Source organism: Indicator indicator, chromosome 25, assembly GCF_027791375.1.
Source record: "Indicator indicator isolate 239-I01 chromosome 25, UM_Iind_1.1, whole genome shotgun sequence".
NCBI lineage: Eukaryota > Metazoa > Chordata > Aves > Piciformes > Indicatoridae > Indicator > Indicator indicator.
The window spans coordinates 6400163-6425098 of record NC_072034.1 but is presented as its reverse complement, the minus strand read 5'-3'; the positions used below and the strand labels follow the sequence as shown (position 1 = coordinate 6425098).

The following is a 24936-nucleotide window of genomic DNA, read 5'->3' as shown; positions in this document are numbered from 1 at the left end:
TATTCTTTGAGAAATTGAACAGGCTGTGAAAAATATTTTTATTTGTTGTTTTGATCAGTGCTTTACAAACCCAGGTCATGGACTTGAGATTTTTTTATCATTTACTGTAAGCACAACTTCTATATTTATATCTGTAGGCAGTAACAATGCCTTCCTCTTTTTTTTTTTTTTTTTTTCCCCTACAGAGTGGAAGAAAGTTTCAAGACCTTATTTTGGTCAATATTTGGCTTGTCTGAAGTAACCTCTGTTGTCCTGAAATATGATCATAAGTTCATAGAGAACATCGGTTATGTTCTTTATGGCATATACAATGTAACGATGGTGGTAGTTCTGCTCAACATGCTGATTGCTATGATCAACAGTTCCTATCAAGAAATTGAGGTGGGCTCTGTTCTACAAGTTGTTCGCTTTGTTGTGTTGGAAAAAAAAGGGTAGAATTATTAGGAATTATTTCACTGAGCATGTCTTGATATGTGAAAGTCCAGTAAAGGAGACCACAAAAAATGCCATCTTCCTAGGACTGACTGTATGCAAATCAGCAGCTGGTAAGGATCTGAACAAGTAGCTCATGTTGTGCTACAAATATGCATCTAAGGAGATGTGATCCATCCAGAACTCTTAAAATCTAAAGTAATATTCAAATGAAGACTGCTGTGAAGTAGAAAATAGATACTGGGCATCACATTTTGGACATGGGTGGTCAATTCTCATTTTCCTTACGGTGCTTATTGCATGCTGCTTTAATGCACTTCAGTCTGTAGCAAATCATTATGATATGAATTAAATACAGATTGATGGAAATCTGGTTTTTAGTTCCAATCCTCAAACCTTTTAGCTAAATGTGTAGATTTAGACACACACAGCAGTGATACATGGACATTCTTTATTACATTTCAATGTCTGTACATGGAATATGATACAGGTGCTTATCTTCAAGATTGTTCTGACTAAATCACATTTGGTAATGCTTTCATGCTTTATAATTTATGGTTTTTTTCCGCTTTAGGTACAATCTTAAAACTTGGTTGTAGGTTTGGTGAGCTTTGCCATATGCTCTGCAGATGCAGTGGCAGCATTTCTCCAAATCTGCCAAATGGCTCAGTTGAGTGACGCCCTGAATTTCACCCCAAGTTATTGGCTGCATTCCTTATTAGAAAACATATATTTAAATTTAATTCTACTGACAAAGTATCTTAATTGTTAACGATAATTACTTATTTAGTATCCAACTCCAATTAAAAAAAAAACAAACCAGGAAATTTAGAGAAGATACTTGGGTTTTAAAACTAAATCCCAAGTTGCTGAAATGAAAGTGAAAATATATGTATAGTGCTGGTTTACCAGACCATGATATTCAAAAAATGCTGCATTAACATAGGTGTGGGCACACATACTAGCAGGGGAAAAAAAAAAGTATTGTCTAAAATAGAGTCATTTTCAGTGACTTCTAAGAAATGCTAAGAAATTCAGCAGGAGAAAACTTGTTTTAATAAATAAACTTCTCACCTTTCAAGTAAACTATGTCTGGCCTTGGAATACTGCACTAAGAATGTATAAGGACTAAATTAGTTTGCCAGGTTTTAACACAATTTCTTCATGACAACAAAGTTTGTATTTTCTGTACTCTGTTATAAATGAGTTACTTTTCATGGTTATGCAAAAGCTGCGAGTGCTACCACTTTAAACTATGGCTTCCTGGAAGCTAACACTTGGTCACTTGTGTGAATACCAAATTCATGTGACTGCTTTAATGAGAAAACCAAGACTTTAACTCCCACGCAAAAGTTCCACTTCATCAAGGAGTTTATATGTTGGCTTTCCCTCAGTGCAAAAATAACGCTTGTTTAAATGGTTCACATATTTTAACTAAGTATTGTCAATGAGATGTCATGAAGAGATAACTGAAATCTATTTAAAATACACTTGATCAAGTGGTTGCGTTTTTGCAGTACTACTGGGAGCCTTACTACTAAGTAACGTTTTGTGTAAAACCAGAATGGGTTAGCATTTAAAAGAAGTTAAATTTGGTAAATAAGTAAATAAAAAGTTAAGTAAATAAGAAGTTTTGCATTTCATAAAAGCAAAGCACGCACTGTTTTTATCTCTTAACACAGGATGACAGTGATGTAGAGTGGAAGTTTGCTCGTTCTAAGCTTTGGTTATCGTATTTTGATGATGGAAAAACATTACCTCCACCGTTCAGTCTTGTACCAAGCCCCAAATCTTTCGTCTATTTCATCATGAGGATCATTAACTTCTCTAAGTGCAGGAGGAGACGGCTGCAGAAGGACATTGAAATGGGAATGGGCAATTCCAAATCTAGGGTATGTACTGAGTTCTTTTCATTGCAATTAAGACTTGTGTGTTCCAGCATTCTGATTTGCTTTAAACTTTAGGTTATAACATGTGCTTCTGGTGATAGTACAGTAATTAATCAAACATTCATGTTCATAGGTCTGTATTTCAGACTCTCTAAATGTACCCAAGAAATACCTACCAATTTATTAGGACAACAAGGTTCAGTGACTGGAAAAGCACGGTTAAACAAAAATAACTGAGCATTCAATGACACAAATCATTCCCACAAGGAATGACCTAAATATTTAATAAAGATGCTTTCAGCTTCCATTATAAAGACTTTTAGTGCAGAGTGGAGGAAAGAAAAAAAAAAAGAGAAAATGGATGGAAGAAGGAGAGAAAATGTGTTACTAGGACAGGAGAAAGATAAAAGTGTGGTCAGTATGATATTCACTTTCTACTGTAAAGAGCTATATTCTCAATCCTCAAAAGGAAAATAGGGGAATTTGAAATAATAGCATTTTCATGGCATCCTAGATTTGGATATCTAAATGGTCTTCACAAATATTAATGGAATGAAATGTCACAGCGCCCATGTTAGAATTCCTCTTGTTTTACTAATGGCAAATTGGGCCACATACAGGTTGAAGAGGATACATTTGTGGGTTTTTTTGTAAGTTAGACTCCAGGCCCTGTGTATTTCAAAGACTGAAAGAAACACCTTAAGGATAATTTATATTTGTTTTACCATAAATTGTCAGAAATGTCAAGTCTAGTCTTTTCTCTGGAGCCTAGGATTTCTGAGCTGTTAGTTGTACCCAGTCTTCTGTAAAGAAAACATTTTTCTCCAGTTTTCTGTAGGCAGTGATAGTAGATACACCTTTGTAAAAAAATTAATTTATCTAGAAGCACTTTTTTGGTACCAACTGCTCACCTTTTGCCCTCCAGTACTCCAGGTGTCTGAATGTCATTAGATCTTGCCAGTCATTGTACAAGATATGTTTAAAAAAAAACCAAACACAAAAACCCAACCAACCAACAAAACCCCAACACCCTAAGGTACACTTTTCTAACAAAACATTGAGTAGCATTTACCTATCATACAGCAGTACTTACTGTCATACTTAGAATGTAAGTCATTAAAGTACCAAAATTAAATTATTTGGGATCTCATGGGTTTGTGATCCTTGAGCAATGACCATTTTTCTAAATGTATTACTGTTCCTGAAAATGGTACGTAGGAAAAAGATTTTGAGCGGAAATGGTTTTGAGCATGCATTTGTAGTTAGTAAAGTATGGTGAAGAGTGTAGATCCACAACAGCTCTTTGTTAAAACCTGTTTGGAGAGTATCTCCTTGCTGTGGCAAGTCTTAATTCATTACTTCCTCAGCTGTGTGAGCACATTTGCTTTGAAGCTGTGCTGTGAGCAGGGTGGCTAAAATGATCAGTGTTTAAAAAAACCCAACCCAACAAATAAAGCAATCTCCGCTTCCTCTGAAAATAGTGTTCTGATATAGTGACTGGTGACTCTTGGATGTCTCCAAGAAAAAAATGGAGCCGTGAATTCCATCATGTAGTTTAATTTTGTCTTATTTCTTCCTAGTTAAACCTTTTCACTCAGTCGAACTCTCGAGTTTTCGAATCACACAGTTTTAACAGCATTCTCAATCAGCCAACACGCTATCAGGTAAGTTCACAGAGTGGTCACTGTTGTAAGTAATAGAACTGTGTGAAGGCACTAGCAGAATTTTGTTTCAAGTACATTTTGCCCTCACCAGGTAAAGAAAAATTCCTGTAGAACTCAAACTCCAGGATGCTTCTGGGAAAAAAGATAGTTATAACAAAATAGACCTATTCTGAAGCCACTTAAAGACTAAATTGGGTGTCTTGAGACATTTTCCTGTTGTTCTATTCCCTATAAGATGTTGTGATGGTCTATAAATAAAAGGTAATTGGATAAGAGATCATTTATTGCTATGATGAATCTCATCATGCCACCAAAAAAAGGCCATATGAGGGAACTGCTTGATCTGGGCCTCTTCATTCTTTCACTTAAACAGATGTGAGAGAGATAGTTAAGAAAGAAAAGTGAATAGTGTTTAATTATATATGCTCACCTGATTATATAACTGTTTTAATCTGGCAGCAAATAATGAAAAGACTGATAAAACGTTATGTTCTGAAAGCACAAGTGGACAAAGAAAATGATGAAGTAAATGAAGGTAAGAAAGAGACTGCATTTGCAATATTCAGAGATAATTTTTGCCATGTTATATTAGGAATCAGTATTATGGTGGTGAATGGAGGTTTCAGGTAAAAAGAGGATTTATTTCTAATTCAAATGCATTGAACTCAGATACTACTTGGAAGTACAGCTGTGACAACGAAAGTGAACGAGTAGAATCAAGTGGAGAAATCAAGTGGGACCCGTTTTATAGGTGGAAAACAAGAGCACAGACGTGATGCACAGTTACAGATGAAATTTGTAATGAAGCCACTATTCACATTTGCAGAGTCCTAGTCACAGTTGTAGGACATCTTTTTTATTCATCTGAACACACAATTTGTCACTTTACAGGATGAACTACTTGTATTGCCTTCCTTCATAAAGCTCTGTGGAATATTCATCCATGAAGTTGCATATCATTAAACAAAGCTGCATAGTTAGCTGCGTGGTGAGAAAAGTGACAACTGTAACCCCTGTTTTAGTGTACAATCAGAGGTCTTCTGAGAAATGATGGATCTGACTATGGTGTGGTTGGTGACAGTTCAGAACTTCCCTCAGTAGCAGTGAGGAGTGCATTCTCCAGGTGCACATCCTGACTCAGTCACTGGGATGAGACTAAGACAAATGCTGTCCTCCTTTCTCCAGCTTTCCAGCACTAAAACGCAGGCCAAGAAGGAAACTCTTGAGTTCTGGGCAGGTTCACAAACAAGATAACAGGAGTGAGTGCAACATCGGGTGTATTTACACTCTGGCTAATGCAACACCCCAGCTATGGTTTTGTTCCCCATATGCTGGAGGTGATAACTATCATGGTTCAGTCAGTAAGAGATCTGTGTGCCTGCCACCAGAAAAACATACCTGCTTAGCATAAGTAGTTCTGGTCTGGACTAGTTTAGCTGGTTTTGTTGCACTAGGAATGCTTACCCAAGTTATATATAGAAAACTTCTGAATTCTTATGTGCTGCAGCTGTCCTAAATGTAAGTCTAGAGATTTTTCCCTGTTTGCATCACTAGAAAACTTAGTTGTTCTTTTATAGTCTTTTATTTCAGAGGTGACAAATCGTTTCCTGTGGTGGATGCTGTTTAAGAATTCACATACCTCACACGTGCTGGAAGAATAATACTCAAATATTTCTTTAAAATTTCTGCTCTTAAAATTGACATCCCATAATGGGAAACATGCTGTTGCTTGTTATGAGCCTGGCCTTGACAATTGTTTTCTTTTAAATGCTATTTTTGTTCTTGTGTCAAATTGCAACATAATTTTAAAGTGGATGACTTTTTCTAATTCAAAGGATATTGGTAAGGAAGAGGAGAGAGACTCAGAAGCTGTGAGTTTTACTGCCAGCTCTGCAACACTTTTCCTATGTTATCTTGGCGCCTTACTTCAGAAAAGAATCTCTGCCTTTTCTCTCTAAAAGGGGATACTAATATTTACCATCTGCTCAGCAGTGTTGCTGTGATTAATTCATTAACCTATGTAAAGCACTTTTTGACTCTTCAATGTTCTGTATACGTGGAGCACAACATTAGAGTTCAGCGGACTCTTAAAATACCTTTGGTACTGTTTAGGGGTGGAGGCACATCTCATTGAGAATGAAGAAGAGGTAAAGCCACCCTGCCCTATCCCTGGTACCTGCTGTCATGAACATTGGGAGATAATAATCAGGAGTATGCACTGATGTGAGTTTGTGGTATTGAATTAATATCAGACTTTGCTAACAAGTATTCCTTTCAATTGTGAATGCAGGTGAATTAAAGGAAATCAAGCAGGATATCTCCAGTCTTCGCTACGAACTTTTGGAGGATAAGTCCCAAGCAACAGAAGAGTTGGCCATTTTGATACATAAACTCAGTGAGAAACTAAATCCTAACATGTTGAGATGTGAATGAGTCGACAAAGGAACCACAGCTTTGACTACAGCACAACTATTTATTGGCAATAATATTTCAGTATCTTATACTTGAAAAATGTATTGTAGATTTTTAGCACTAAATAACTTTATGTACAGCTTCTCTGGAATTTAGTCTTAGGAAATTTTATTAACTCACCACAAAAAGATTGTGCTCTTCAATTGTCTAAAAGCAAGAACTATCATTATTTTTTTGCATTTATGCATTAAAATGGAATCATGGTCTGAGTTGCTGATATGTTAACAGGTTTATGAGTGCATCTTGAAAATCCTTTGCACTAAGTTAGCAAGAAAAAAATTAAAATAACAGATAAAATGTAGTCCTTCTGTTCCTTGCAGCAACTGGGCATGACCGGGATTTTTCATAGTACCACACTGGAGCTGGGTGGAGGATTACTTGAGATCTTTGTTCTTTCTTATGGAGCTAGTGCTGTGTTTAAGCTGAGATTTTACAGTATCATTACAAGGAATTAATGAAAATCAGGTAAGCGTGACTGTAACTGTTTAGCATGTGTATGGACAGGTATCCATACCTGCCCTTTCTTAACTCGGCCTATTTCAATTTTGTTTTTTTTTTTAAACCCCTGCTTTGGCAGGCAAGGTGAACTCAGCCCTAATCTGCTCTTTCTGTGGTAGAAATGTTTTTTTTAAATCTCAGACTCCGTGCAGGTCAGGTATTTTGTTACACTGTTATAAAAAATGTCTCCGATGCTTCATTGTTAAATAAAATATTCCTACTTTACTGATACCCCGTGACGACCTAGTGTTTGGCACCACAGCCAGGATTATGTCGGGGGGGCCGGTACCTGACCGCCCCGGCTGGGCGCGCCGTCGTTCTCGGACTGCGCCGTTACCGACTGCCTGAGCCGTGCTGCAGCACAGTAATAGCTCACGCTCTCCCAGGTACTAGGCCGGGGACTGCAGACGGCCGATGGCTCCCCCAGCGGCCTCCGAAGGCCCGCCCCCTCTAGGACACTGTCCAATGGAAGTGCGCGCCTCGCCAGGCTGCGCTCCTTCGCCATCAGGCCTAGCCAATAGAAAGCGGCCGCGGGCGATGCCGGTTGGCAAGCGGAGGTTACCTCGGTAACGGCAGCCGTGCGGGAACCGGGACAGCGGCCCCGGCCCGGATCCGCTTGCTGCTGCCGCAATGGAGCTGAGCCTGACCCGAGTGGACTACCTGCAGGTAGGCCGGGTTAAGTGCCGCACTGCCGAGCCGTTACCTCAGGGGAGCGGGCCGGACCAGCGGCGAGCGGCCTGGGCCAGTGGGAGCGGCCGGGGGCCGCGGGGCGGTGAGGGGGAGCTGTCTTGGCAGCCCTGCGTGCGGGCGGCGGTGCCGTCGAGAAGGACGGTCGTGGTGCTTTCGGCGAGTGGGGAAGCGCCCCTCGGTGGGACCGGGACCGGTCAGGCTTCCCGCTTTGTTCACCGCGGCCGGCGGGTGCGCGCGGCTCCAGAACCGCCTCATCAGGGCTAGGACACTTCCCCGGGCAGCATTCCGTCGCGCCTCCCCTCAGCCCTGGCTCCGGCGCCTGGTGCCCAGCTCACGAGTGTGTCTTCCCACAGGTGGGAGTGACAGCGCAGAAGACGATGAGGCTTCTTCCAGCTTCGGGGCGAAAGGCGACGCAGAAGGTGGTGGCTGCTGCGGGCTCCGGCCGAGTCACTTTATGACCGAGGACTGTATTGTGATGATAACGTCATTAATCAGTTTATTTAGTTAGCACCTTAGAGGGAAAAACTTTGCAACCAGAGTCTTGAACTTTATTGGAAAACTTTTGGAAAAAGTAGAAAAAATCTCTAAGGAATTTTTAAAAGTATTGCTGAAACCACAAAGATTGGATGTTTATCAATTTCTGATTTGCTGTTGCTTAATATGGAGTATCTGCCCTGTGAGGACAGGCTGAGAGAGTTAACCTTGTTCAGCCTGGGGAAGTCTCCAGGAGACCTTAGAGCATCATCCCACTATTTAAAGGGGGTCTATAAGAAGGCTGGATTTAGAACAAGGGCTTGTGGTGATAGAACAAGAGGTAATGGCTTTAAACTGAAAGAGGATAGATTTAGATTAGCTATATGGAAGAATTTTTTTACCATGAGGATAGTTAAACATTGGCACATGTTGCTCAGAGAAGTGGTAGATGTCCCATCTATGGAAACATTCATGACCAGGTTGGACAGGGCTATGAGCAACCTGATCTAGTTGAAGATGTTCCTGCTCACTGCAGGAGGATTGGACTAGATTATCTTTGAGGTCCCTTTCAGATACATAGATTAAGTGCTGTAGAATTTAAAATACTTGAATACAGGGAAATATAAATAACATAGCAGAAGTGTTGTTTTGAAATTATCCGTGCATGTAATAAAAAAATAACAAAGTGTTGTACTTTTGAAGGTGGTTGTTGGAGATCAGGATGGAGTTATTACGTGTTTTGGCATAAAAAAAGGGGAAGCTGTGGTAAGTGGAAATGCTTCATTTACAACTTTATTTTTAAAATATTCTTCCTAGTGAACTTTGAAAGTCTTTTTCAATTGAGATGGGTAATAAGATGCTTGTGGAAGGTGTTTAGCTAGCTGTGATAGCTAGCTGTGATGAGGACATGCTGGGTTGAATACCACTGAAATAATAAAGCATACATATAGCTTTTGATATTTATTGACTTAAAAAAAATGCTTGATTGCACTGTGGTTCTGAAATGTACAGGTTAGTTTTGTCTGCTTTTAATCCATAGCGTTTTAGCTTTGCCAGAAATTGTAAAGTAAAGGTATTATCCTTTATGTTAAAAGATTACCGTTGCTATAATAGTGTGCTGATTAAAATTCCTCTTCTATTGACAGCCAGTGTTCAAGACACTGCCGGGCAAAAAAATCGCAAGATTGGAGTTGGGAGGAGCTCTTAATACACCACAAGAGAAAATTTTTGTGGCTACAGGATCAGAAGTTAGAGGTTTCACAAAAAGAGGGAAGCAGTTTCTTACATTTGAAACTAACCTTACTGAAAGCATCAAGGCAATGTATGTGTGAGATTCTGCATTTTGTCATAGCCGATTGTTAGTTCATGATTTTATGAAATAATTTTTTACCATATTGTGTGCTTGCAGGTACTTAAGTACCTTGATTCTGCAAGTGCTGCTGCATGAATGTAGTGGGGCTAAAAGGTTGTCACTGCAGCTATCCTGGAAAAGTGCTACAGGAAGTGTTTTCTCTTTCTCAGGCATATTTCAGGAGCAGATCTCTTTCTCTGTGCAAGTTACATCTATAATCATTATTGTGACTGCAAAGACCAGCACTACTACCTATCAGGAGATAAAATCAATGATGTTCTCTGCCTTCCTGTGGATAAAGTGAACTGCATTACACCAGTCCTTGCGTGCCAGGATAGAGTTCTCAGAGTTTTACAGGTTAAAATACTCGCTTGTTTGTTTTATGTATTGAGGCCACAGAATTGTGCTGACTCTTACAGGAATCAGCCTATCAGCATGGCTTAAATGACATAAGTATAAGCATATTTTATTTTACTTGGTGGTTACTGTCTGTAATGCTGCTACATTTATTTTTAAAGAAAAATCATTATTATAAACTTGAAAAATGGGGATTAATAAAACCACTATAAACAGGCTTCGGAATTCGTGGGTGGAAGTATGTAACAAATTGGTCCCTTTGAAGCAATAAGGGAATTAAATGTTTAGGTCTTTCTCAGTTTGGAAATTCTTGCTCTCGCAAATTACTGTTGCAACAAGTCTGAGCACTGTTAAGTGGTGTAACAAATTTATTTTCCCAACAAATATACAGGTTTCTTTTTAATAATAACTCATTTCAAGAGTCCTGTGTTTTAGTTATATAAACTTCATCCTGTTTTGGCTTACAGATGGTTCTCCTGTAGGTAGTAGGAGTTTGTGTGAGTGAAGCATATCCTTTATTATTATTACCTATAATAATTTTGTCTTTATGCTTGTGGGGGTTGGGTTTGGTTTGTGGTTGGTATTTTGGAGGTGTTTGGGGGTTTTGTTTGTGTTTGTTTTTTTAAGAAACCAAACAACTCATTCAAGATAGTTCTCTTTGTCTTTAGGGATCTGATTTACTGTATGAGGTAGAAGTTCCTGGACCACCTACTGTTCTTGCACTAAACAATGGAAATGGGGGTAACAAGATTTTCAATATACACATAACTAAATGTTGGTTTAGTGTATTATTAAAATATATTGCTTGTATTTGTTAGTGACATTTTGTCTTGATCTTTAAGCTACTGTTAAAAATGCTGCAGCAAACTGACTATGCAGAGTCATTTCTTCGATAAAAATGAATATATCCACAGGAATATGACTGTTTTAGACAGTTCTAAATTATATTCACATTTAATTGAAAGCTTCAGTTAGATACAAGGTGGTCTTACTGTGTAATTACATATGGGACCTTTGGGGGCCATGTCAAAGTTCTGGGTTTGGGTTTCTTTTGCACATGGATTTCCATAACTAGAATTTCTAGCTGCATCCCTCCATGGATGGATGAGAATATTGAGTAGAGCTCACATAAACTAAGACTGTGGAAGGATCAATCCTAAAATAGTTTGATCATCCTCTGTGCTAATCTGTTGTAACCTAATAGAAATCGCTTAAGTGTGTTGATCTGATGCTTAATTTAGTTTCAGTTAGGTTGTGTGACAGCAGCATTCAGAGCTGGTTTGGAAAAGCAGTTCTTATGTGCTTAAGTCTTGGGCACAACATTCATGATTGTTTGCATGTTCTGAATCAGTCTCTTTGTTCTCTTCTGTAAAGACAATTTAATACCCTATCTTTGCTGAAATTTCGAATACTGGATTTTAAGTAGAACTCCAGTGCAGGGAAGCATTCATACAGAGAAAAGTGATAGCCATGGAGAAATTGTTAGAGCAGGTGTCCTGATGAGGTGTTTTATGTATTTGTTTTTTAATTTCAAAGCCTGACAGTTCTGTTGCACAACACTAACATTGGGATTTTCTTTATCCCTGAGGCTGTAGAGGGATACACAATACTTTCAAATCTTTTAAATTGGTGTGCTTGGCTTTATCGATCCTAAATTCAGTTTATGTGTTCAGGTGATTCTGGAGAGGAAGTTGTATATGGAACTTCTGATGGTAAACTGGGACTTACTCAAATTACTGGTGCGAAGCCTATACCTAAGTGGGAAATTGGAAATGAAAAAAAGAGAGGAGGTAGGTGTCTCAGTTGTTTACTCTTTAGCTCTCCAGCGTATCTGAGGCTTTATTATCAGTATAATAATCAGAAAATCTTACTCATAGTTACTTTGGAGCCATATTGTAATTTACTCAGTATATGATATTAATATGAGTAAGCTCTCTTTCATTCTGTTGATTTTCTTATAAGCAGTTCTAAACAGTTTGCCTTGCTTTGGGTTTTCTGCTCATATTATTTCCAGTACTTTGGGATACTTTTATTTTTACGGTGTTTTTAAAGTAACATTTGTAAAGCAGTATTGATTCACGTGTGATTACTTGAAGTAAGTCCTTCATTCTGTCACCCTACCCAGAATTCCTAGTAGCCCATTTACCAGTAGATTTAAATCAATTATAGGAAACAAAGAGTGCTTGCTGCTTCAGCTGGCACAGTTACAGTAGTATGGACAGACAGTTTGGGGAGGGAGGGTTAAACCCCTCAGAAGCATGCTACAAGGAGTCTCTGTTGAGTGCTTTCCACGGAGGGAACTGTTTGGTTTGGAGTTGGTGGCTGTAAAACCCACTGTACAATCGTGAACCTCAGGCAGAGGTGAGAGACTTCAGCCCTCTGCTGGACTCATCCTGAAAGACCATTAATAGAATCTCGAAAGCTGACCAGTAATCTCTTTCCATGTCACTGAATGCAGCCTGTGGCATACATGAAAGAAGATGAAGTAAACAGCTTTGTGTTCTTTTGCATTAGGTATCTTATGTGTTGATAGTTTTGACATTCTGGGAGATGGAGTTAAAGAACTACTTGTTGGAAGAGATGATGGAATGCTAGAAATCTATAACTTTGAGAGTGCAGATGACCCTGTCCTTCGATATGATCATGTAAGCCCACATTCATTATGCTCTTGTTTGCTGGGAGAAAGGAATGGGTTTTTTTGAAGAGCAATATTTCAAAACTTAGAACTATTTATAAGATCACTACCACTAAATGTGGGTTTATTTTTAATTTGAATAGCTCTAATGTTGACAATATGAGCTTCAAAGCAGTGTTCTGATATTTACGTACAAGACAGTGAAAACGGAGCAAAAATTAAAATAGTGTAGTGGGTATGTTAAAGTTCTGACTCTGGCTACTGAAGTTTCTCCTCAGTAAAACCTAATACAGTGCTTCTCTCAATGAAAAAGCAACCCCATGTTGTGTGTACTCTCTGTTACATGTCAAATAATAAATGCAAGATGTCAGGCTTTTACCTTTGGTTATGAATTGTTTAAAGGAGTAGATTTGATCCACAGTGATTATTGCACCCTTCAGTCAAATTGGGAGTTCCTGTTGGAAAAATACTGTCCATCCGTGCCTTGCTTTGAACTGATTTTTAATGTCTTTGTTATGCAGAGTAGAATAAGAATGCATCTAAAACACCCTGATTTAGCTGAGGTAGTCATCAGCTAGCTTAGTCTTTTGTAGATCTAGGTATTGTGGGTCTCTGTAGGTATTTTGTGATGCAGGTAAAAGGAGCAGCACAACACTTAAAACCTCCCCCAAACCTCTCAAATTTCTAAAATGAGTACAGTGATATTTCCCTTTGCTTGAATGTATTTATTTGAAGGCCTTATCAGAGAGCATTGCATCAGTCCAGGGTGGCTGTGTCGGAAAAGATGGGTATGATGAAATTTTAGCATCCACATACTCAGGTAAGCTTTATATCACTGACTTGATAAATGTCTCATATTGTGATGTGGTAAAAATGAAGCAGGCTATGATGTTAGGGCAGCTCACATCTCTTGTTGATTGGAACCAGGATGATGTTTTGTGGAAAAGGTCACTTCTAATTTAATATTTACACTTCAAATAATGTTTCCCATCCATAAACCGTGGTTTTAATTTTAAGATACTCACAATGTGTTCTGCTTTGTAATACCACAGTTGATTTTTCTCTGATGTGGACTGCTGCCTAACTGATGAAATCATGAATATGTCCAAAGGGATTATTTATCATGGTTTTTTTAATTACATATATTGATTCCCATCTTTCCTTACTTTTCAGCTCCACAGGGCTTTAAATGGGATTTATTGCTTTTAACAGAAAATAAAACTTTGTTGTGTGTGCAGCCCCTCTGTAGGATTTGAGCTGTGGGCCTGACTGTCATGAGGCCATGGTAAACATGAGGCCATGGTAAACATGCCACATATGGCAACTGCTGGGGGTTAAAACATTGCTAATTCTCTATCTTCGGTTATCTTCAGTGCTACAAAATTAGCCTACTGAAACCTCTTGTATTCAGAATCATCTATTTTGGCAGGATTCAATTCTCAGTCAGTCATTGAGAAGTAATGGTGCTCAAGTGCCTCTTTTAAGTAGTCTTTGAATGATTAAAAGATTGTTCTAGCTCATCTGATATGAATTGTTTTGTTATGACAGGCTACAACAATACTGTGGCCTTCTTTTGTGGCTTCTTGTAAAGACCCATGAATCATAAAGAAAAAAGCAAAAGTCCGTGTTCACCTGTGGATTTTCAAGGTGAACTCCAGCAGGATGTGCAGTAGACTGAGTTGGGGAGATTTTGGCAGATGGGGAAAAGTAGTGCTTAGAGCAGTAAAAGCTACATTTGAAGGCTGGTAGCATAGGACTGTGGTGGATTTTTTTAAGTTCATGGTACTTTACTGGTCTTTGTTGGTACTTGAAACAGTAAAGGAATGTGAAAGAGTATGGACAGGTCAGCTTTTATGGTCTGTTTTTTAATAATGCTGTCTTACTTGTTTGTATGCATTAGATGAGGTAGCTAGAGCAGTAAACCCCCATTCAAACTATAATCAGTGAGTACTTACTTTTATAACTAAATGTAATTAAGGAAACAAAAAGATTATTTTCTTTCTATTGCTTTTCACTTCAGCTGGCAGCATTCAATCTGAAAGCACACTGTGCAGTTTTCTATAAACCCGTGGCACAGCTTTGTTTTGTTTTCAGCTATAATACTGCCAGTTGTTCAGGATTTTGTTAGAGGTGGGAGAAAATTGAAGTGCTCAGTTAAAAACTGCTACAGAGGATTTATTGCTCAAAATACTTAATGAAAAAGGATAAGTAATGTTATCCAATCTGTAAATTAAGAATGAAACTCCTAAAAATCATGCTCAGTGTCTAGATTAATCCTCCAAAGATTCTCTCTACCCAGTATCAGGAACACAGATCACTCCACTCATAACAAAAGCTGAGTATAGACTTTTCTTTATAGCTTATAAAGAATATAAACTTCATGTATTGATTTAGGCTGGCTGACAGGACTGACTACAGAACCTGTCCATAGAGAAGGTGGATCAGGTGAAGAACTAAAATTAAGTCAAGAAATGCAGAGCAAGATTTCATCCTTAAGGTAATTGCACTAGGAAGAAATTTAAATGGAAGAATTGGAATGTTAAAAGCTGAAATATCACTTCTCCTTCCCATCTTACTGGATTTTCTGTGTCATTAATGTATCTAGAAGTAAAACATTTTCAAAGTAGAAATGAATAGCAGCCTCATCTCAGTGTCTCTTTTTATCTTCCTTTCATGTGGTGATGTCTAGGGTCTTCTTCCTCAGTATCAACAAGATAAAATTCCCTCCTTCACGCTGCTTAAAGCTTTTAAATGATGGGAGGAATCTAGTGACTAGCATCTAGTTCAGAATGCTTTGTACTCTTGAAGGAAAACAGGTGTCCTTTCCTGTGACTCCTAGAAATCTCTTTTGGCAAGGTAGAGAAATCTACATTTTTCACATGACATAGTTTATATTTGATCTTTGCCATCATTGTGGAAGGGAAGCCACTAGTCTACTTCTGGTTGGAAAATTGTGGACAGAAGATGATTGCCTTGCAAGCTTAATTTACATAATTTCTAGGGCAGCTTGTATAGTTTCTGGAATTTGGGGTTTTTTTAGACATTCTATGTGGTTTCCTTTTTCTAGGAGTGAATTGGAACACTTACAGATGAAAGTACATCAGGAACGTGAAAAATACCAGCAGTCTTCTCAGTCCAGTAGTGCTGTTTTATCTGTACCTGCATTTAGTGTAAATGATAAATTTACATTAAATAAGGATGATGCCAGCTACAGCCTCATCTTGGAGGTGCAGACAGCTATAGACAATGTCCTGGTACAGGTGAGAATGGTTTTCTTCTTGTTGGCTCACTTGGCGTGTAAATAAAACATTCAGATGCTTTCTGATTTAAAAAGCTGAGGTATAGTATCTTAAGTATAATGGATTTTAAATGTCTGACTAGTTCTAAGAGGCAATTGAAGTGTCCAGCGTTGCACTGTTGGAGTAAATGTTGAAAATGCTTGTTAGGAAACAAACACAACAAACTTGTATTGAACAGAGCAATAGCACACCACCAAAAGAGATCGAAATGCCTGCTGTACTAGCAGGTTTCTATATAACTTCAGTGTTTGCCTTTGCATGTTCTCCCTTATTTAAGCAGCACTTATCAATTGTAGGATTTTCTTTTTCACCTTTCAATAGAAATCTCATTTTTAGTAAGGATGTTATTAGAGCAGTATTAAGCTACAGCTAATATGCAGCTCTATAGTAATGGCTGTTTCCATAGCTAACTGAGGAATAGGGAAATTATTTAATCTAGTCCTGAATTTAATGTAGCCTTCAGGACTTATGCTTTCTCTTTAAAGATATATAAAGCAGTATCTGGTATTCCTCTGCTCTGAGAAAACTGATAAAATATTGGTTGAGGTGGTATGTTGTATATTTATCAACATTTCTTGACACTTTTGTGAAGTTCTAAAGCAGTACCCTTTTTAATACCCTTTAACTGCATTTTTAAACCAGTATTAGATTTAATTCCAGTGAAGACACCTCTAGGTAAGAAGTAAAAGGATCAGTAATCACTATGTAATCTGATCCTTGGTTTCCTGAATGAATACTGTAATCCCCCTATTAAAACAAGGAAACACTTTAATTGTTAAAACACTCCATGCAGATGAATGAAATACACTTTCATGTCTGAAAGATGTGAATACACTTTCATGTCTGAAAAGCAGTTACACAGCTTATACTAAAGTTGCTGTAAGGCAGCCACACAAGAGTTCAGGATTCCGTGACAGAATAAGAGAAAGATCATCGTGTTACTCTGAGATTAAGTAGTAAACTGTGTGTCTGTTAGGCTTTTGCCTCTTGCACGTAGCAATCATTGCCTCTCCTTTGCTAAAACAATTGATGACAGTTAGAAAATAAATGCACTAGAAGCTACTTGGGAATTTAAGCTCTTTATTTTTCCTTCCTCTCATGTTCTGCAGAGTGATGTCCCAGTAGACTTGCTGGATGTGGATAAAAATTCTGCTGTTGTCAGTTTTAGCAGCTGTGATTCTGAGGTAAGGGAAAGAAAAGAGGTGATATTTATAGAGATCACATGATGGAACCTCTTAATACTATATATTAAAACCAGAGTTTGGATTTTTATATTTGTACTTTGAAATGTATTGATTTGGTCCTTTTGGAGAGCTCAGCTTCAATAGAGATACTGCAGAATTACAAGTTAGTGACAGGGCGTGACATAAGGCAAAGCTAAAGATGTGCAAAAGGCTCCAGGAGTGACAGCTCTCTTGCTTTTTCCTGCCTGACCACGAATGTGAAAGGCACATTCAGCACTGTTCTCTTCTGGGTTTTACCAGTATCATGTGTATTTACTGCAGACTAATTTAGGTGAGGAACATATTTCTTACTTTAGAACATGAAGATTCTGCTGCATGGGGACTCATATGTTTAAGTGCATTTTTAAAGGCAATAATTATTAAATTAAATATTTATAGAATTACTAATGGTACTTAGAGCCAGAGAGGAAATCCAGAACTACTTCAGCATTATGAAAATCTTCTGTGAATTCATTTTCCTTCTAACATTCTTCTGAGTATTTTAAGAACTCAATTTGCACAGGATTGTTCTACCCTGGAGCTTTCAGAAATCAATATTTTATTTTAAGATTCCTGTAATTCATGAGGATTAATTTGGCTTTTTGGTGTGTTTTCTTACTGATGTTTAGATTTTGGATGTTGGACTAATGTTGCAGATGAGTGGGGCAGGCTGACATGCATTCTTCAGACAAAAAATAACTATCTAATTTTTATGGTGGTATGAACAAGTGTAAGAGTCTTCAGTTGATTGCTCCTTATATGGAGATTTTTTTTTTTAATTCTATCATCATTAAAATTAATTAGAATACTCAAGGGAACCAAACATTACCATTTTGTGTTTAACTTTTTTAAAATAGCTGTACATAAATAGAAAACATTTTACTGTACATGTCTGCAGTTACAACAGAGCAGTACTAAGACCTTGTGAATCCACAGACTTGTTTTGTCTTATTTTTCTGAATTTTTGCTGTTTACAGCCAAATAGCAACTTTCTTCTTGCCACTTACCGATGCCAAGCAAATACTACAAGACTGGAACTCAAGGTAAAATGCTCCAATATGTTTTCCATAATAAATTAATGGTTATGTAGATGTCTGCTTAGCAACAGAGATCTCTGCCTGCACTGACTGCTTAACCTAAGTGAGTGATCAGTCCAGTTTCTACTGCTGCTTGTTTCCTGAGGACCTTATAATCTGGGGCTTATGCTTCTTTATATGTGTCTGTTGGATTTCTAAGGCTTACAGGAGAGCCTGGAGTCCTTCTCGTGTGTCTTGAAGATGAAAGCAGTGGAAAAATCACAGTGAAAATACTTGATTTTGGAGTCAGGGTGTGGAACTTAAAGTGCAGGAAGGCATGGGAAGGAAAGCTCTAGCACTCTTTGTCCTTGGAATTGTTTGAAGGAAGTTACACTGGAAAGTAACCAGGGAATATAGTCTAGATTTGTGTTTTGGAGAGGAAGCAAATTCAGGCATTCTGTGCTTATACAGGCAATACAATTTCTGAGTCTTGGTGATTTGATTTCCAAAGAGAGTTTTTGAGTCACTTACTTTTATTAAAATAATTGGAGTGGTTTTCTTCCTGTACAACTCTGCTTTTGGAGTTCTGAGATTTTATAAAATAGGAGACATGACATAATCAAGGTTATGAAGCAACTCTGTACTTGGAACTCAGGAACTGCAGTCTGCCCTTCTGTTTGTATAAAGCTGTTTCAGCAGCTCTTCTGCCTACTTTCATAGATGTGTTGGTGCTATAGGTAGGACACTTTCTTGTCAGTTCTGTGTGAGTGGTAAAGTTCTTAGTGCAGTCTGTAAATGGTCTCAGCACAGAAGTGGTTGATGCATTCTGAGGTATGGAGGTGTGAAGAGTACATGCTTGAATGTGTCTGCATCCTACTTGTTGGGTGTTCTAAAGCTTGAACTTGAATCTGGCCTCTTACTTTTCCAAAACTAGTTCTGGAAGAACTTTGTTACAAAGAGATTTTGAAATTAATTTTACTCTGTTAAGTTCTTTGACCTATTCTTTGCTGCCAACTGCTGCAGAATGTATTTGCTCCATAATGAAAAATATAAGTAAATGAGGCTACTGAAGAATTTGAAGCAAGCAACAGACTTTTTATTTTAACTGATCAGAAGGTAAGTTTCCTAATATTTCACTTGTCTAATACAGCAGGACTTCACAGGGAACTACTTCATCTAGTTTTAAAACATTCTTGATGAAGTAAATAGAGTCCTCTAACTAGTCTACATGTTTCTGAAGTACTACAGTCTGTCTTTGACATGTTTGGAATATCTGCCAATTTTTCCAAATAATCATAAATTTAATCTTTTCCCTTTTCTGCTCTGATTTCTGCAGGTTCGATCGATTGAAGGGCAATATGGGACACTTCAAGCATATGTAACTCCAAGAATTCAACCAAAAACCTGTCAAGTTCATCAATACCAAATTAAACCACTTTCTCTTCATCAGAGAGCTCATTCTATTGATCAGGACAGGTATTTGCAAAGAAAAATCTATGCCCTTTTCTCTTGAAAAATCAACACAATCCAGTTGAAACAATGTTTACTATGTAAACTTAAGTATGTCATTCCTAACCCGTAACCTACAATTCTGAGCCTGTAGTTCTATTTTATGGATTTTCTGACAGAAAATAGGGATTTTACGGGTTCCCCTTGCCATCCTTCATCTTTGTTTTCAGATTATTTTTCATTTTACTGACATGGGCTGTAGTGTGGCTCCATGTGTTATTGGAGCTGAGGGTGTGGTGGAGAGGAAACTCTCCTGTGTTGACAACCACAGTCTTTTCACTTTCAACCTCATTCTCCCCTCCACCCTTTTAATGTAATTCTTTCCCATAGCTAATTTGGCTGTAAAGTTGAGCCAAGACTTCTTTGGTCCCTTATCTGTCTGTTAGGGACTTAGCATTTTAGGCACTTTCTACTTGATTTTTCCCCAGCCTCAATTAACATCTTGCTTTGCCACCGAAGTGTTGCTTGCTTCAAAATAAAGCTGAAAGATTGAGGAAATGATACCAATTGCTTTCACTTAATGTGCAAATTATGCCTTGTTCTTGATGTAAATGTTATGTTTGTGGTTACAGCATGTCAAACTGCTGGGGCTCTTAGTCATGTTTGCTGTGTTGTCAGTTATTTACCTTTGTCATAAGTTTCAGGTTTAGCAACTTGAAATGGGCTATGTCAAAAATTCATTTCTTATCCAGTTCTGACATGCCTGCTGGAAGATATAACCTGAATGTATGCAAAGCTTTTTGTCTTGAAATGCAGAAAGGTAGCTGTAGTCTGCAGTATGTAACTGCTTAGCAAGAGACCTGACTTTTTATAGGGTGTTGACTAAAAGGAGACCAGCGCTAAACTTTTCATATGGATAACCAGTGCACTGACAGTGCCCCTCCTTCACAACTATTAACTGTTTGTTTCTAATCTCCTGATGGCATAGACCCATGAACACACTGATGCTCAAAGGTCAGTTCAGTTTCGCTGAAATTCACTCCTGGGTTGTCTTTTGCCTGCCTGAAGTGCCTGAAAAGACTCCAGCTGGAGAGAGCGTCACCTTCTATTTTCAGAACACCTTCCTGGGTACACAGCTTGAAAGTACATACAGGTAAAATACAGTGACTGAAGATCAATGTGACTATGCTGGGGCTTTTGTCTTTTTCACTCTTGATCAGTCTGCAAGCACCATTTCATACACATACTCCATGCTCACCTTTCCACCCTCAGACCCATCAAAACTCCCATTAAAGAGAACCTGGAATCTTCTTTAAAAGGATTGTCAGGCATTACCAGGGGTGAGCACTATCCCTCAGTGATGCAGTCTGGAACTTGAATAGGGTTTTTCTTGAAGCTGGTCCAAAACCCAAAGTTGCCAGGGAGGAAAAGCTTGATATATTTGTAAGATTTTTTGCTTGCTTTTAGAACTAAAGAACATAGCTGATTAATATTGTGCAATGCCTGTTGTTTTCTAACTTCCCCTTTTTTTTTTATTGAGGAGCAGAAATAACTTAGAAAGCATTTAATACTCATGCAAACAAAAATGTGATAAGCATTAAGCTGAAAATCTTCTTTTCCTGAAACTTAGATTAGGCAAATACTATTTCAGTGGTAAGATTTAATACTCTGTTCTCATATTAATCACTTATATAACTTTCTGAAGGAAGATATGTGTCCATCTGAAATGGAACTGTAAAGTATGGAAAAATTAACTGTTATAATTATACAGATTCCAGCCTGTTTCCATCTTACCATACATGTTGTCTGCTCCTAATGTAGAAAGTAGTTAGGTGGTGTAAGTTTGTTCATTTAAATTTTTCTTCCTTTGTAGAAAAGGTGAGGGATGTTTCAAGTCTGACAACATTTCTACAATATCCATCCTAAAAGATGTGCTTTCCAAAGAGGCTACTAAAAGGAAGATCAATCTCAGCATATCATATGGTAAAACTTCCTTCTCCATTTTGCTGTCTTTGACTTCATTCTCTATTCTTTCAGTGGAATATGTATTATTTGTTTCCTTGTTGTGATTTTATTTTTCTTTACTTCCTACTAGATGTAAATGAAGAATCTGTGAGGCACACATTAAAGCTTATCCATCCTAAATTAGAATATCAGCAGCTGTTGGCCAAGAAGGTTCACTTGATAGATGCTTTGAGAGTAAGTATCTGGACTTCTGTGGAGAGATGTTTATGGGTGATTGTATTGTCAGACAGGGCTGGGCTGTGCTGTGGTGTAGCTCTGGCAGGACTCGGAGCTGGAAGCTGGAATATACAGGATTTTGAGAATCTTGTCTATGACTGCATCAAGAGAAGTGTGGCCAGCTCAAGAGAGGTGATTCTTCCCCTCTGCTCTTATGAGACCCCACTTCAAATACTGTGTCAAATTGTGGTGTCCCCATCATAAAAAGGACACAGAGCTGTTGGAGCGAGTCCAGAAGAGGGCCACAAAGATGATCCAAGAGCTGGAGCACCTCTTCTGTGAGGATAGGCTGAGGGAGCTGGGGTTGTTCAGCCTAGAGAAGAGCCTGGAGGGGCCTTCTAATACTTGAAGGGATCTTACAGGAGGCTGAAGAGGGACTATTTCTAATTGTGTCTAGCCATAGGACAAGGGGGAATGGTTTGAAGCTGAGGGAGAGTAGGGTTAGACTGGATTTAGGAAGAAGTTCTTCAGTATGAGGGTGGTGAGACTCTGGAACAGGCTGCCCAGGGAGGTTGTGGGTGGCTCCTCCCTGCGGGTGTTCATGGCCAGGCTGGATGAGGCCTTGAGCAGCCGAGTCTAGTTGAGAGGCATCCCTGCCCATGGCAGGGAAATTGGAGGAGATGATCTTTAAGGTTCCTTCCAACCTGAGCCGTTCTAGGAAGTGAAAAGTAACAACTGACGTTTCTTTAGACCAGAAAACGAGGCATTTAGAAAATAACTCTTGCTAGTTTAGAAGGGAATTGTTTTGTTCCTGAAGTACTTCGTCCTGTCAGATGCAAGCTTAATTTTCTCTTTACTCTTTTATGCTCTTATGATACTTAACTGCTGTTAATTGTTACAATTTAAAATGTCTTTGAGGAATTACAAGTCCATGAAGGAAATGTGGATTTCTTGCTACCAAAATACCGTAGCATTTTGGAAGAAGCAGATCAGCTGCTTGAAGAATACAAGAGACAACCTGCCCATCTTGAGAGACTTTATGGTTTGTTGATTAATTCAAATTTTTATTTAAATGCAACTCCATATCTAGAGAGCATGCTGAACATGACTAAAATAGTTATGAAGTTGGTATTAACAAAAAAGATTTAACTTCTGAGTGGTTCAGTGTTACAAAACATCGAGAAAACAAAACAGACAAACGTAACAACAATAAAATCCCAAACAAACAAATAAAACCAACAACAAATACAACAAAAATCAAACCAACCAACCAAACCAAACCAGAAAAATGCACATGAAGTGGGAAGAGAGACTCGTAGAAGCTGATCTAATTTAGTGAAGAAAATTCTGTAACCTTCTCTAATGTCCCCTGTACAGTTTTCAGTATAGAGAATCTCTGCTAGACACCAGCTTCGGTAACTCTATGTACATACAGTGGAAGCAGAGCCCTCGTTATCCATCTCTCTTTTTAGTGTTTCTGATGTGGCAATTCTAAGGCAGAAATACACACTTTGGAAAGAGGCTGAAATCTGGACTGGTTTAACAGTGTTTTGGGGTTCTTTTAGAAGTAAATAATTGTTTAAAATACAAAGTTTAAAAAGAGTCTTGTCTCTAAACCCAGCATGAAGTAGAATAGTTGGTACATAAATAGTTAAAAATAGAGATACCTCATAATGGAAACAAGGCCCGTAATAAGTCCTGTCATTATATCTTTGCAGGTATGATCACAGATCTCTTCATAGACAAATTTAAATTTAAAGGCACCAATGTGAAAACCAAAGTTCCTCTTCTCCTGGAGATTCTGGATGGCTGTGATCAAGACGGACTAATTGCTTTTTTTGAAGCTGCAGCTTAACAAGGAGAAAGCAGAGTAATTTTTTTTTTTTTTAAATCAAGGCAGTTCAGTGTCAAGTCCAAAACAATTTTCTAGGACAATACTTTTACTCTTTTGTTGTACTGTCAGATCTTTAGGTTTTATTCATCTTTATTACCATGCTTAATACAGGCAGTCAACTTCAGTTCATATAAACTATTTTGTGCGTTTATGTTGAATGTTTCTGTGTACATAGTGCTCTTGATAGTGAAAGAAAACTTAAAAGCAGATGTAAATACCAAATCCCCTTTTTGTAAAAATATTTGCAGCACTGTTGCAGACAACATGCAGTAGTGTATTTGTCAGGTGTAAGAATGTATGAAGAAACTGGTTTTCAGAGACTTAACCAGGTTTAGAAGAAATGAACATGTTCAACTGTGCATATTTGCCTGCTGCACTGGGTAATCATACAGGAGCCTCACCAGGCTTTCTCCACCTTGTGTGTGCATAGGAAGGTGAGAACTGTCTTTTAGCTACTTTTAAAGCTCCACATTAATTCTTATTTAGAGAGTGGATGGTATTAAAATTCATCCATCCTTCTCCCATGTTGCTGTTCTTCATTTCAAAACTCCACCTTAGTTCTCATTGCAAGAAGTGTGGAAAGCAGGTTCGGGGAGGTGATTCTCCCCCTCCCCTCTGCTCTGGCAAGACTCCACCTGGAGTGCTGTTTTCATCTCTGGGGCCCTCAGCATAAGAAAGTCATGGACCTGTTGGAAGAGGTCCGGAAGAGGCCACAAAAATGATCATCAGAGGGGTGGAGCACGTCTCATGTGAGGAAAGGCTGAGAGAGTTGGGGTTGTTTAGCTCGGGGTAGAGAAAATTCCAGGGAGACCTTATTGCAGCATTTCAATACGGAAAGGGGCCTGTAAGAAACACAGGGCCTATTGCAACAGGACAAGGGAAACGGTTTTAATCTAAGAGAGGGGAGAGTCAGACTGGATACATGGAAGACATTTTTTACAGTGAGGGTGGTGAAACACTGGCCCAGGTTTCCCAGAGAGATGGTAGATGTCCCATCCCGGGAACCATTGCAGATCAGGTTGGAGAGGGCTCTGAGCAATCAGATCTAGTTGCAGATGTCTCTGCTGTCTGCAGGGGGGTTGGACTAGATGTAGAGTTCCTTTCCAAGCTAAACCGTTTTATAAATGATTTTTATTTAAAATTAGACAAGATGAACCGGCTTGTGGATACAGCGGTTTGTTCCCAAGTGAAGTAAAAAAGAACAACTGTATCCGTTAACAGGAGAGCTCCGTTTTCTAGTGGAGAAAAGCAAGGCACTTCTCTACCTCAAGCAGGCAGGCATAGGCTATGGCAGTGGGAGAGGAGGTGCACCAGCCTCCCGCATCCAAAGCCACGCCGCTGGCAGCAAAAGAGGTGTTCCCCTCCGCTTCTCCGCCCGCCCTCCAGCAGGGCACACCCCTCACCTCTAACCC

At 38.6% G+C, this 24936-nt stretch overlaps 2 protein-coding genes across 2 annotated transcripts in view; both read left to right on the top strand.

The window, feature by feature from the left end:
• TRPC3 (transient receptor potential cation channel subfamily C member 3) overlaps window positions 1-6418 on the top strand; it is a 35065-nt gene extending 28647 nt beyond the window's left edge. The window contains exons 8-12 of the mRNA XM_054392156.1: window positions 186-381; window positions 2115-2324; window positions 3902-3985; window positions 4445-4520; window positions 6276-6418. Of these exons, the coding sequence (XP_054248131.1) occupies window positions 186-381; window positions 2115-2324; window positions 3902-3985; window positions 4445-4520; window positions 6276-6418 (709 nt within the window). The remainder of the gene's footprint in view (window positions 1-185; window positions 382-2114; window positions 2325-3901; window positions 3986-4444; window positions 4521-6275) is intronic.
• Window positions 6419-7585: 1167 nt separating this feature from the next.
• BBS7 (Bardet-Biedl syndrome 7) lies at window positions 7586-23485 on the top strand. The gene is made up of 19 exons (XM_054392157.1): window positions 7586-7621; window positions 7999-8064; window positions 8822-8884; window positions 9265-9440; window positions 9641-9827; window positions 10496-10568; window positions 11501-11617; window positions 12342-12472; window positions 13198-13282; window positions 14857-14959; window positions 15530-15722; window positions 16871-16945; window positions 17962-18027; window positions 19337-19476; window positions 20438-20602; window positions 21323-21432; window positions 21545-21648; window positions 22549-22672; window positions 23349-23485. The coding sequence occupies exons 1-19, from the start codon at window positions 7586-7588 to the stop codon at window positions 23483-23485; spliced, it is 2151 nt and encodes a 716-aa protein (XP_054248132.1).
• The last annotated feature ends 1451 nt before the right edge of the window (window positions 23486-24936 follow it).

What these genes read in the sequence shown, in the direction of transcription:
- BBS7 (XM_054392157.1), top strand. Translation starts at nt 7,586, where the DNA reads ATGGAGCTGAGCCTGACCCGAGTGGACTACCTGCAG. An exon ending in CATTCTATTGATCAGGACAG is followed by an intron (nt 19,477 to 20,437) that starts GTATTTGCAAAG and finishes CTGATGGCATAG; the next exon opens with ACCCATGAACACACTGATGC. An exon ending in CAGCTTGAAAGTACATACAG is followed by an intron (nt 20,603 to 21,322) that starts GTAAAATACAGT and finishes CTTCCTTTGTAG; the next exon opens with AAAAGGTGAGGGATGTTTCA.